Raw genomic sequence first — 12,500 nt, 5'->3', positions numbered from 1 at the left:
ATATATATATATATATATATATATATATATATATATATATATATATATATATATATATATATATATATATATATATATATATATATATATACATACATCGGGGCGTATTATGTGATACCGGTCGTCCGTCCGTCCGTTCCTGTCCGCACTCTAACTCCCAAAGTTTTCAACTTTCACGTTTCATATTTGGTACATAGGTACAGACTGTGGAGACGGTGTGTCGCCACATACGTTCGTCATCTAAAGTGGTTGCCATGGGAACCAGGATGCTGTTTTCCATGTCGTAGCACAATTCTGTATATACCTTCTTGTTCGGGCGTATATTGTGCTCACTTGCACTCTTGTTAGTCTTTGGTATGACTCTGCTGCCGACCTCCCACACTCTGTGCCGATGCTCTAACCATTATGCCACTGGATGTCATCACTTTTGCGGAGTTTCTGCTTTACTTCCTTGACAATTTTTGGTCTGGACAGGTCTAGTTTCATGTACCATCTTTGGAGTCTTTGAAACGGTTTTGATGGAGTCTCCCAGCAAAAGCTTTGATGTATATCAGCTTGTCAGGCAGCATTTCACTCATGACAACCAATCACAGTGTAACTCATCAATATGCAAGTTTTTCTGGTGCAGTTCATTTGCAAGCACTAAAGAGGTGATGCATATTTGCCTTTCTTCGTCCCTCTTTTTCCACTTTTTCCATAATTATTTTCATTTCTGGACATTGGTGTGCTGTTTCTCAGGTATTCTCTTGGGGGAGTAATTACTCGAAACAGCTGGGGCTGGACAAGCCATTCTCTGCTGTCCCTTGCCCCATAAAGGTATGTAGACCGAGACTACAAATTATGATTCATTTTACAGCATTGTTGTACTCAACTACTGAGTCATTGTTTTGTTTAATTAATGTATTTATTTATTTATTCATTTTTTGTGGTATGAGACTCACCAGTTCGAAATACTGAGCTCGGTATATTGTACTGACCTTGTTTCCTCGCTGAACAGCTAGGGATAGAACACATTGCACGGGACGTGGCTGCTGGACGTTTTCACTCTCTTGTGCTTGCTGATGCCTCTTCGGGCTCCACTGATGTTCTCTGTTTTGGCACAATGGGAGACGAGCCAGGAAAATCCATGGAACATGGAGAGTCCGTAACACTTCCCCATCCGGTACGTTAACTTGAAATGGCTTCTTTTGAATACCGCAGCAGTCGTGTAATCGCCCTTCAGCCTCAAGTCCCCTCACATCATCTCACGATGGTAGAACGCAATTTCCACAGCTTGCATCGACACTTCTGTTCAACCTCTGATGCCATAAAATGTAAAAAAAAATAAATCAATAGTTTTACTTGTATGTTTATGTGTGCAGAATTTATTGCAGAGATTACATCATGGTTGGCACACTGGTGTATTTATTTTTAAACAGGATGCATCATTGGTTTTTGAAGTGAATTTTTGGAACCAAACTCATACCACAGGGTGTCCCAGATAATAATGAATCATTCTTTTCAATAACTTTGCCAAAAATATTTCAATTAAATATTTTGGAATGAAATTATTTACTCAAATTTATTCTTGTATTTCTCAATCTTTCCTTTTCTCCTTCCACGGGGCGATGACGGCAGTGCGATCAACTTGCCATGTGGCAACTTGTCATACCCACGAATTGAAAACGTGCCGCTTCCTTGCTTGCCGCTCAGAATTGAAAAGGATAGAGCATGGACAAAATGCAGGGAAAGCGGTGGCAAACCACCCAGTATAATCCTTGCCAAGAAACTGCTTCGGCAGCACTGACGCTCTGTAAAAAGTCGGGTACATCAAAATGGTCTGAAGGGACCTATTCATTAGTGGATGTTCAGTGCCATTTTAAGCAGGAACATTGCAGAAATGAGTCTGCATCAACTAATAATGATTGATTAAATTGATCGTGCAATGCGTTTGAATATGGATAGAACTGCCTCCTCACTGTGCACCATTTCGGCCTCACGCCACTGCAGTGTATGTTAAGCCACGCTCTATAATCTATGATATGAAGGTGAAGTTTATAAATCGCTTTTCGTTGGTGTTGACTAATTTTCTGCCATATTGCTGCTTAAAACAGGACTGAACAACCTTGACCGAATGGGTTTCTTCAAACCATGCAGCAACTTTTCCTGCTGATTTTGATTATGAGTGGTCATAATGTCATCATATTCCTGTGGAAAGAAAAATAAATTAGAATGAGGTGCACAGGCAGAATCAAATGGTCAAGTGAATTCTTACAAAAATTTTTTTTTTTTTGTAAAGGCTCAATTGGCTGCACCTGGATGGGTTTGAGGGTAGAGGAGTTGCAGCTGAAACCTGGATCTTATCCAGCCAGGTTCCTCCAGATAACTCTATCCTTGCTCTTTGTTTATTTGGGTCCGTTCTGACAACTCCAATGCAGTATTTGGTCTTTTATTTGATGTGCATTGTATAAATTTTCATGTTTAATTGAATTTTTAATCTTTTGTGTGAAGTTTTATCTCTTTATTTTATGCACAAATGTTGGCTCATGGAAGATCCGGAACACAGAACAGAAAGAACAGTGAAAAGCCAGAAACAGACCAACAGCAGAGTAGAGGGATACAACCTGGAGACACATATCTAGAATTGGTGAGGGAAAGAATGAGAGCAAGCTTGATGAGCAAAGCAATAAGGGAACTGAAAGAAAACCAGGGATGAAACTGCAATGGAATAAAAAGAGAATGATGGGTGGAGGGAGAAGGGAGAAAATGTAATAACCTGGAAAAGAAGGGGTGGGCTTTGGGAGAGTTAATGATGCTGAAAAGAATCACGAGTATCGATTTGAGATGATCTGAGGAGGTAGATAGAGTCCATCTCCCGCCTCAGATCATCTCAAATCGATACTCGTGATTCTTCTGTCTTTAGAAGTCTACCTGAACTCGTGAGTCTATCTGATAGACGGTTTGAAGCCCCAGGAGGCAACAAATTATATTGAACAGACAAAGGAAGTTGCTTCCACACGAGAGAGAAAAGAGGAGTCGTTGAGTGGATCTTTAGCGAGGAGTCGGTGAGTTATTCCACACACCCTGAACGAATTTCAAATTCTTCCTCTGGCGACCACGAGGTGACCAAAGGCGATGACAAAAAACAATTGTGAATGCTTCAGCAGCGCCAAATTTCTCTCTGAACAGACCACTGCAAAATAGATCATGTGAAGTCGGTACGAGATATTTTGTGAAGTTTGAAATCGTATTCAAGTCTCTCTCCACATCTATTTCCTTGTTCCATTATCTCTTAATCGTACAATACGCGAGTCATTTTTGGAAGCCGAGATAATTGGCAGCTTATAACCAATGCTATGTAGCCGATATGGATGTTTGCCTGCGTTTTAGTTTTGATATATATATATATATATTTTTAACTTTATTTTAAATGTGTTTCTTTAACTTCTTTGTTGTGTGAAGAAACTCGCAGAAAAGCCCGTCAAAATGGTGGGCGACCCTTCTGTGTTTTCACCACATTCAGCCTTAAACTCTGGTAAAACCAAAATTAAATACAAAAACCTTAATTTATTGCACAAATTGCTCATCCCTTTGTTTGGGTGGTGTGGAGACAATAGACTGCTGCATTGATCGTGTCTCAAATATAAATAACCCGGATTACATGCACGGAGAAACGTGTCTAATGCTGACGACGGGCGACCCTTCTTTTTCCCCCACTAATCAGCCTTGAAAACTCGGGATAAAACCGAAATTGCATTCAAAAATCTTCATTTATTATCCACATGGCTCATCCCTTCATTTGGATAGTGTGTAGGCCACAGACCCCTGCCCCAATCGCTCACGAAAATAATGATAGGACCACTGAAGCTGTGGCTTTTCTGGGCCCCTGGCCTAATGTTGTCGCCCAAATTTGGTAGCGTTCTGACTGGTGGATCTGGAGAAGAAGATTTTTGAAGCAATTTATGAAGTCGGCCATTTTGACCTGCTTAGTCAGGTGATCGGAACAAGCGTTACAATTCCCATGACCAGTCAGGAGTGGAATGTTGCTGCCAAATTTCGGCCGAGCGGTTTGCCAGGAGAAGTCAAAATGGGGGAGGGACAGACAGACGGATGGTGCACGAAGACTATATCTTATCTGGAATTCCAATTCCAGATAAGCTAATAATCTGGGTTACAAAGATGAAGCAAAAATGTGCCGACTGCTTATGTGCATATATATTTATTTATTTATACTGTGTGTATGTATATATGTATGTATATATATATAAATATATATATATATATATATATACACACACACACACACACACACACACACACACACACACACACACACACACACACACACACACACACACACACACACACACACACACACACGTTATGGAGTTCGGATAATCCTAAATGCACTGGCCCATGGGCTGATGCCTAAGGCCTCTGTGCCTTCACAAAATGGTGGCCATATCATTTATTTATTATTATTATTTTTCCAGATTACATTTGTGTGTGGGGTCAGGCCAAGCTGTTCAATTAATGGGGGCAGTCCATCCATATATACAAACGTAAAAACGAACCGGCATATCTTCTTCTTTCGGCTGCTCCCGTTAGGGGTCGCCACAGCGGATCATCCGTATGATCCGCATTGTGATTTGGCACATGTTTTACGCCGGATGCCCTTCCTGACGCAACCCTGGTCGCCTCTTACGACACAGGGATATGGTACACCTATTTTAACCGGGGTATACACCGGCCCAGTACACTGGTACTCATTTCGCCGACCTCGGAAGGATGACAGGCTGAGTCAACCCCCTGGTGTATTAATTCAGTGGCCCAACGGGGCTTGAACTCAGGACCTCTTGGATCCCAAGCCACTGCCCTAACCACTGCGCCAACACCAGGCTAAAAACGAACCGGCATATATCTAATATATAAAGCTCTTTCTAACCACTGACTGACTGACTGACTGACTGACTCATTCACTGATATTAAAGATCGGTACCTTCCGGGTGACGTAGAAAGCTGAAATTTTGCATGCCATGGACATCGAAGCCGATGCACCAGAAAAAATTACAGAATCGTCGGACACAATCCATAAATGAAAAATAAAATTGAAAAAATCGGAGGTAAGTGACCCGAGACAATGGGGAAGAACGGTTTTTAAGCTTAAACAATGTGTAAGCATACAGCAGGTCTGTTGTAGACTGTCTGGCTTTCCATCTTACACAATGTGTAAGCATACCCCCACTAGTATATAATATAATTAAATGTTTTGGTGTTCATGTTTGATTATTATGACCGTAAGGCCAAAAAAAAAAAATGTTGCATTGGCATAACCCGCCCGACCCTAAAAATTCCACCGACCCTACGGTTTTTTTTTTATCGATATCAAGTATCTTGTTGATTGCGATCGCGATCGCAAAAACCCGGAAGTGTTTCGGACAGAACACGCTGCGCTATGCATATGTCATGTCATAGTTTAGCTCGCTGCGCGTGTGTGTGTGTGTGTGTGTGTGTGTGTGTGTGTGTGTGTGTGTGTGTGTGTGTGTGTGTGTGTGTGTGTGTGTGTGTGTGTGTGTGTGTGTGTGTGTGTGTGTGTGTGTGTGTGTGCGCGAAACGGCTCTGCATATCATCTGTACGAGGGAGAGATATTGCGCCTTGCTCGATCAGTACGTCGTCTGTTGTTTCCAACATGGCCGCGTACTCTATCAACATTACTGGCATGCTTGGGCCTAAAAAACTGTTCAGCGTCTTACGAAAATGCGACAAAGATGCGAGGCTTGGAGATATCATTCAGGGAATTGCAGACGTAAATTGTGACACTGCTCCAATACTTTCCTCCGTGCAAGCGTCTAGCAGTGATGGAGGGTCCTTTTCGGACGTTTTGGCGGCGGAAAAGGTGTCTATCTTAGACGACTTCGGTTATCGCTTCGTCGTCTCTTGGGACCACAAAAATCTGTTCGATTTAGAAGAAATTTGTCTTACCAGAGGTAAAGACATGTTTTGCATGATTTGTTAAAAAAAATTACTTCAACTTGGGCGATTATTTGACTTAGAGAGGTTTGACTTCGGCAGAGTTCACTGTATTTGCTATTAAAAATGTTGATATATGTGTGAACAGCACCGAAAAGGCTATAAACCAGCATCTTGTGTATTCCCCTGGAGATGGTGCCTGAGATATCTCAGGCTTGGCAGGGGCTGATTCAGGATCTTGGGGAAAGGGGGGCTTCATCCGCCAGAGCCGAAAGGCCCGAGCCCCAGCAGGAAGTTTGGGGGCCTCCCCAGGGAAAAAAATATTTAAAGGGTCTTCATATGGGATTTCCTGGCATCTGACGATAGAATTTACACATCTTAGAGCTGTTGTCAGTGGTGTACCGTCGTACTCAGTAGACAAAGCATTGGAGGGGCAGAGTGTTGTTTGTGAACAATGCTCTGCCCCTCCAATGCTTTGTCTACCATGTACGACAGTACGCCACTGGCTGTTGTAAAAACTACAGTCAACCTTGTCTAAGTCGAATCTGTTAGGACTGAAGAAATAGCTTAGATTTAAAGGTGTAAAAACAAAAGAATATAAAGAGAAGAGAACTTGATAAGATCTTTGACTTAGGCGATTATTCGACTTATGCAAGTTCGATTTAGGCAAGGTTCACTGTACTAGTTTTTTTTTTTGAGTGGGGGGGGTCGCCGACAAAAAGGGGGGGTACTCGAGCCGAGGGAGATTTTGGGAGGGATTTATTAAAAAAAAAAAAAAAATCCCTACCTACCTACCCTATTTTTCAGTGACCCGTTACGCCAATGCAACATTTTTTTTTTTTTGGCCTAAGTATGAAGATAAGTACCATTATTATTGAATTGTCATGTCTTTTAATATCATACCAAGCTTCCATGGTGATTTCTGCATCAAGTGCTTGTCTTTTCAGGATGGTTTGCTCACTGCAGTATCAGGGAGTGGAGAGAGAGCAGTGGGTTTTTGTTGTACAAACCCAGACCCCATGTTGCGTGCTATGGATGAGCTTTGCCGCTCAGAACATCTGTTCTTGATGCGTCTCTCCCAACTCGAAGAAAAGTTGAAACCTCTACTGCGACCGGGTACATGAAGCATTTTTTTATCTTTGATCATTTTTAAAGAAAATAGTTGTTGTTCGTCTCAGCTGCAAAATATTTAAAAAAAATCCATGAGCTAAAACAAAGTAGAGGGATAACCTCTTGATCCTTTGCCTTGATTGCTCATATCATCACTCTGCAGGCATGCTTTGCTTTTTTTTCAATTTTTTTTCAATTGGTTTTGTTTTGTTTGACTGTATCTTTTAACCATGAGAAATCCCCACACATGCTCGTACTCATGTATGGCAAAACCAACAATGGTTCATAATGATTACCTTTTCACAAGCTGTTATGTGATGGTGCATTTTTAGAATACTTCAGATCTCTGGTTATAAAATAAAATGTATAAATCTGTTTGAAGCCTCATATGTTGTAAGCCCCTACCAAACTCTGGTGTAACGGTTAGTGTGTCCGCTATGAGTCTGGGAGGTCGGCTGTTCAGACATAAAGGTACGTGCTGCTTCCCTGCTTGATGTTCAGCATTTATAAGGATAATTACACAGACAATCCCCATAAGTTCCTCCGAATTTGTCCTGCAGGCATTTTCCGAGCAACGAGGAGCTCTGCTGTGGACTCGAGCTTGAAAGCGCTGGGCAGTTGTTTTTCTGTCCTTTGTACCCTGGTGGGACAGCACTGCAGGTCTCTTGCAGACTGTCTGGCTTTCCATCTCAATCCTATGGATCTGCTTCTGCTCAACCAGCCAGAAATATTTACCAGCACCTACAAGCAGTATGTATGAGGCAGAGATCGATGTGAAATGTGCTTTTTATTTTCAAACAGGATCCGGCATATATCGATTTAATACCAGTTATATCAGTATTTCAACAACAAATCGAAGAAAGATGTTTACAATTCTTAATTGCATGATATCAATATCAGCAAAAAAAAGATAACTCCAACTTCTTCACTCGTAAAAGAATCTGCAAAAGACAACTTCGAATTTGGCCGACACCGATGTCGATTATAAAGTGGTAAATAATGACATCGCAGTGCATTGTACACACATGAAGTGGATACTGTGCCGGATCTGAGCCGTGCCCGCGATTGACGGATTGACGGATTGACGTTATCGAGTGGCCGTGAATCGATTGGTGCATTGGACGGCACAGCGTCCTGTCATTCAAACGAATTATGAGCTCCCATGTGCTCCTTCGATAAGCTATTGACAGATGTAAAAATAAGCATTTCATACTTGTCTGGTCATGTGAAAAGCAAGTTTTATCGGAAAATACAGAGCAGGGAGGTCCCGCGGTTAGGGCCCTGTCACACCTTGACGTTTTAGCCAGCGTACGGCAAGGTATCAAAATGTATGTAAAACGCTGTCGTACGCTGAACTATTGATGTTTTTTTTTAAGTTTTGGGCGTATAATAACGTGTTGGAGTATGCATAACGTATTAGTAATATACACAGAATGTTTCCATCACATATAGATAACTTATACCAAAGAATGCTGAGCATGTTGTCAGCGTTTACAACCTATGCCCAACGATAGTCTAACTTGTGCATAGCGCGGCAGCGTATCGCCGACGATCTCGTGGCGTAGGCTATTCATAGGCTGCGGCTCGACGATTCAAATCATAACCGCACTAGACATCGAAGTGTGAAGCCACTGTCACACCTTGACGTTTTAGCCAGCTTCTGCCGACGTATGAAAAATTTGCCAAACCAAGCTGGCACACTTCGAATACGTTATGGGTAAGTTTTGTATACGTTAAGAGCACGCTGGCATGCGTCGTCATACATCGAGAAATTTTCAGCATGTTGAAAATTTCTCGACGTACTCGGCGTATGACACACGTTCCGCATACGCTGGCCATAAGTTGTAGGCACGTTGCGCGATCGTTGACACACGTCGACGTACGTTACTCATAAGTCGAAACGCGTCAAGGTAATGGTTAGTGTCAGTGTTCCAGACTCCCTGGTTTGTTTTTTTTCTTTTTTTATCTTCGGTATGACGGTGATGTTGACACTTCGATTTATCGTGTGGTTATGATTTATATCGTTGAGCGGCAGCCTATTAATTATATTATATTATAACCGCACTAGAAATCGAAGTGTTAACATCACCGTGATGCCGAAGAAAAAAAAAAAAAACCAGGGAGTCTGGAACACTGACGCTAACCATTACATTGACGCGTTTCGACTTATGAGTAACGTACAAGTAACGTGTGTCAACGATCGCGAAACGTGCCTACAAGACGTTACTCATAGGTTAGAAATAAGTTTCGGGTACGCTAAACATTACCTCGACGTGTTTCGACCTATGAGTAACTTACAAGTAACGTGTGTCAACGATCGCGTAACATGCCTACAACTCATGGCCAGCATTATGCGGAACGTGTGAGTCATACGCTGGCATACGTCGAAAAATTTCAAGCATGGAAAATTTGTTCAACACCTCGGCGTACTACGACGTATGCCAGCGTACAAAGTCGTATGCCAGCGTACTACGAAAAAAGCCAGCGTATTACAATGTATGCCAGCGTGCTCTTAACGTATACAAACTTACCCATAACGTATTCGACGTGTGCCAGCGTTTTAGACAAATTTTGCATACGTCAGGCATACGCTGGCTAAATCGTCAAGGTGTGACAGGGCCTTTATAAAGGAATTCCGTTCTGAACAATCGTTCATACATTAAGCAGCTTGATCGGCCATTGACTCGGTTTTACAACTGGTGCTATCGGTGCACGAGTGGGGGCTGCTCACCCCGTCATTTAACAAGCTCAGTAGGAGGGGAGATAAATCATTACCTTGTTACCCATGCTCGCGCCATTCAGAATAATGAAAATTCCACGTTTGAGAATTTAAATATTTAAAGTCCACAAAGCCCAGATTAGTTTTGAGAAAGATGAGTTTCTCTGCCTTGTCAGATGAAAGACACTTTATTTTGTTGTCATATGCTGCACAACAACTTTTGCATGGGGGTTCAAAATACTGTCAGCACACCTTTTGAAATGTGAAAAATTAATATAAACTGACTGACTGCAGGTACGCCTGGAACATATGACGTCAAGACATATTTGGCCAAGATGTAGGTACAGTAGGTTTTAACTTTTAACCTCAGCAGCATACGAGCGATCACATTTTCCTTCGGCTTCATGGCCGTTTCGAAAGCAATTGGTTATTTTATATTAATCGGGTGTGCTTTAGAAAGCCAGTGCCGATTGCCGATTCCGATTAATCGGGATTATCGTCCTGTGCCGATTATCAAAACTGACACCGATACTATACATGTCGTCATCGCGTGTGCCAGTTGTGGCTGATCAGCATACACGTGGTCAGTAAGACTACATTTAATTTAGTGAGAAGCAAGTGCACGCTTGTGTGTGCATTTTACACACACCAGCATGCCAATGTAAAATGCATAGCGGCCTTACCAACTGTCTCCGTGGTCTCACTACATACACTGACCACCACGCTGATTGGATCGCATGCTGTCCCTCTCATGATATCCACCAATCGGCTAGAACGACGGCTCTACCAAACAAAGCACGTGCTTTATAGCCTGAACTCCCAGGCGGGACCTGCGCGATCACAAGAGTGCTGAAGTGTGATGGCAATATTTACTGAGATAGCGAGCCGAGTATCACTTGCTACCTATGATTGATGGTCATTGACTGTTGTCTTTAGAAATTATCCTGCAAGAATAAAGTAAGCGAAGGACAAAACGGAACCCCTTTTTACTCTTTATCAACCAAATTCTCTATCGGATGAAAAAATTTGCCATGATTCAAGATCAAGTGCATGATTTATGCCGTGAATTAGCATATCAATGATGTGTACATCATATATGAATATGTAATGGACTATTGCATATTTTTGAAACCTGCGTTTCAAAAAATACAAAACGGAACTATCTATATGCCGGTATGAGCCCACTGATTAAACGTAGCGATATCAGGAAAAATTTATACTGACAGCTTATTTTCAAAGTTGCCGAAAAAGACGTTTTGCTGCTCGATGAAACAAATTGTGTGTACAGGTTCAAGTTTTTTGCAATTGTGCAGATATTTGTGTGTGATACTCGCGTGCGTGTGCAGATATTTGGTAGCCCTGGCGAATTTCTTTGCTGTTGATGGACTCGAAAGCATTTTGAAGACCGACAGGTTTGTAATTGTATGATTTGCAGCATGTTTTGGTTGTCTATCTTGGCGGCCCGGCAATAAACTCCCTCCCTGGTATTTCGAAAGCAGGCGATGTATTGATGTGTGCGCTGTGCCTTGGATGGCTGTTAAACTTGGTGTCCCATCTGCTAGCATTAGTTGGTGGACCTTGGAGATCCTTTGGTATCCTTTGTGACTAGGACGTGAGGTTTGACAGCACCCTTGCTAAATTACAAATTCCTGCCTCGACTGCGGGTAGCAAGTGGTCTGGTCTTGTTGGAGTTTCCTTGACACACCTTGCTATTTCAGAGTGTGGTTGGGTTGCTGTCTTCACAATAGCCACTGCATTATAAACAAATTGACCAAGTACTTCACATGTTTGATGTGCCTGTCGTTCTTTGGATCCGATAGATTCACGCCCCCCCCATCACCCCTACCTCGGCCACCAATATCTCCCGCAAACGGAAGAGGTCATCCGGCACCTCCTCGAACCTCCGCCTCAATACAGTCGCACGAAGCAGAGGCGCAAATGCACGGCCCAGATCGCTCAGGCTGCGTGGCATGCGGACGGAACGAGCGCATTGACCAGCGCCAACCACAGAAGGCCGGGGGTGCCTGAACAGGCATGCAGGACTGACGCGACCCTCGGCTGGTCGCCGGAATGTGGCCCGAAAGTTCGGTGCAAGGTGATTCATGTCACAGTGTTCAGTGAAAAACAATTCCACAGTTCAGCCATGTTGCGCCGGATGTACAAATGGGACCACATCTGGCCGGGGGAGCCTGGCAGCGTGGGGCCAGGGTCCAATAGGAGCGCACGATTTCTGGTGACACCGCCGCTTCAGGTCATCACCTCACATTACACCATGGGGCTTATTAAAGGCGGATAGCAAAGCCGTTCACTCTCTGGGATTGATCTCTGCATTCGTCTGCCACTCCGCCCACTCGCTCTCCATCTCCGCCTTCCTCTCTCTGGGATCTCTACATTCGCTTGCTACTCCTGCTGACTCTGCCTTACTCACCCGCTGGGTCCACCCATTCCACCCACATCACTCACCGGCTGGATCCGCCCACTCCACCCGCCTTACTGCCTCGCCCTTCCTCTCGTCTGCGCGCTCTGCTTGCCGCCTTCCTTGCTTGTCAGCCCCACCTATTCTCTGGACCGGTGCACGTGCTGAGCTCGAACAGTAAGCAGGAGATAACTCGCCGACTTCCAAGGTGGGATCGCTCAGTGGAGCGTCCCTCAAAACAAACTGCGTAGCACGGTCGGGCGACCGACCATGCAAGGTATTGCGAGGCCGTTAGCCCTCATCTTC

At 43.4% G+C, this 12,500-nt stretch overlaps 1 protein-coding gene across 9 annotated transcripts in view; it reads left to right on the top strand.

The window, feature by feature from the left end:
* ALS2 (alsin Rho guanine nucleotide exchange factor ALS2) overlaps nt 1–12,500 on the top strand; it is a 276,431-nt gene that overhangs the window by 26,441 nt on the left and 237,490 nt on the right. For all 9 annotated transcript variants that reach the window (XM_085869620.1, XM_085869622.1, XM_085869617.1 and 6 more), the window contains 5 exons: nt 739–816; nt 998–1,162; nt 6,897–7,065; nt 7,620–7,809; nt 11,125–11,190. In XM_085869620.1, coding sequence (XP_085725746.1) covers nt 739–816; nt 998–1,162; nt 6,897–7,065; nt 7,620–7,809; nt 11,125–11,190 — 668 coding nt within the window. The remainder of the gene's footprint in view (nt 1–738; nt 817–997; nt 1,163–6,896; nt 7,066–7,619; nt 7,810–11,124; nt 11,191–12,500) is intronic.

This window comes from Eptatretus burgeri, chromosome 2, assembly GCF_056783735.1.
Source record: "Eptatretus burgeri isolate ZD-2024b chromosome 2, Ebu_testis_v1, whole genome shotgun sequence".
In the NCBI taxonomy this organism is placed as follows: Eukaryota; Metazoa; Chordata; class Myxini; order Myxiniformes; family Myxinidae; genus Eptatretus; species Eptatretus burgeri.
This window is presented reverse-complemented; position numbering and strand designations above follow the sequence as displayed.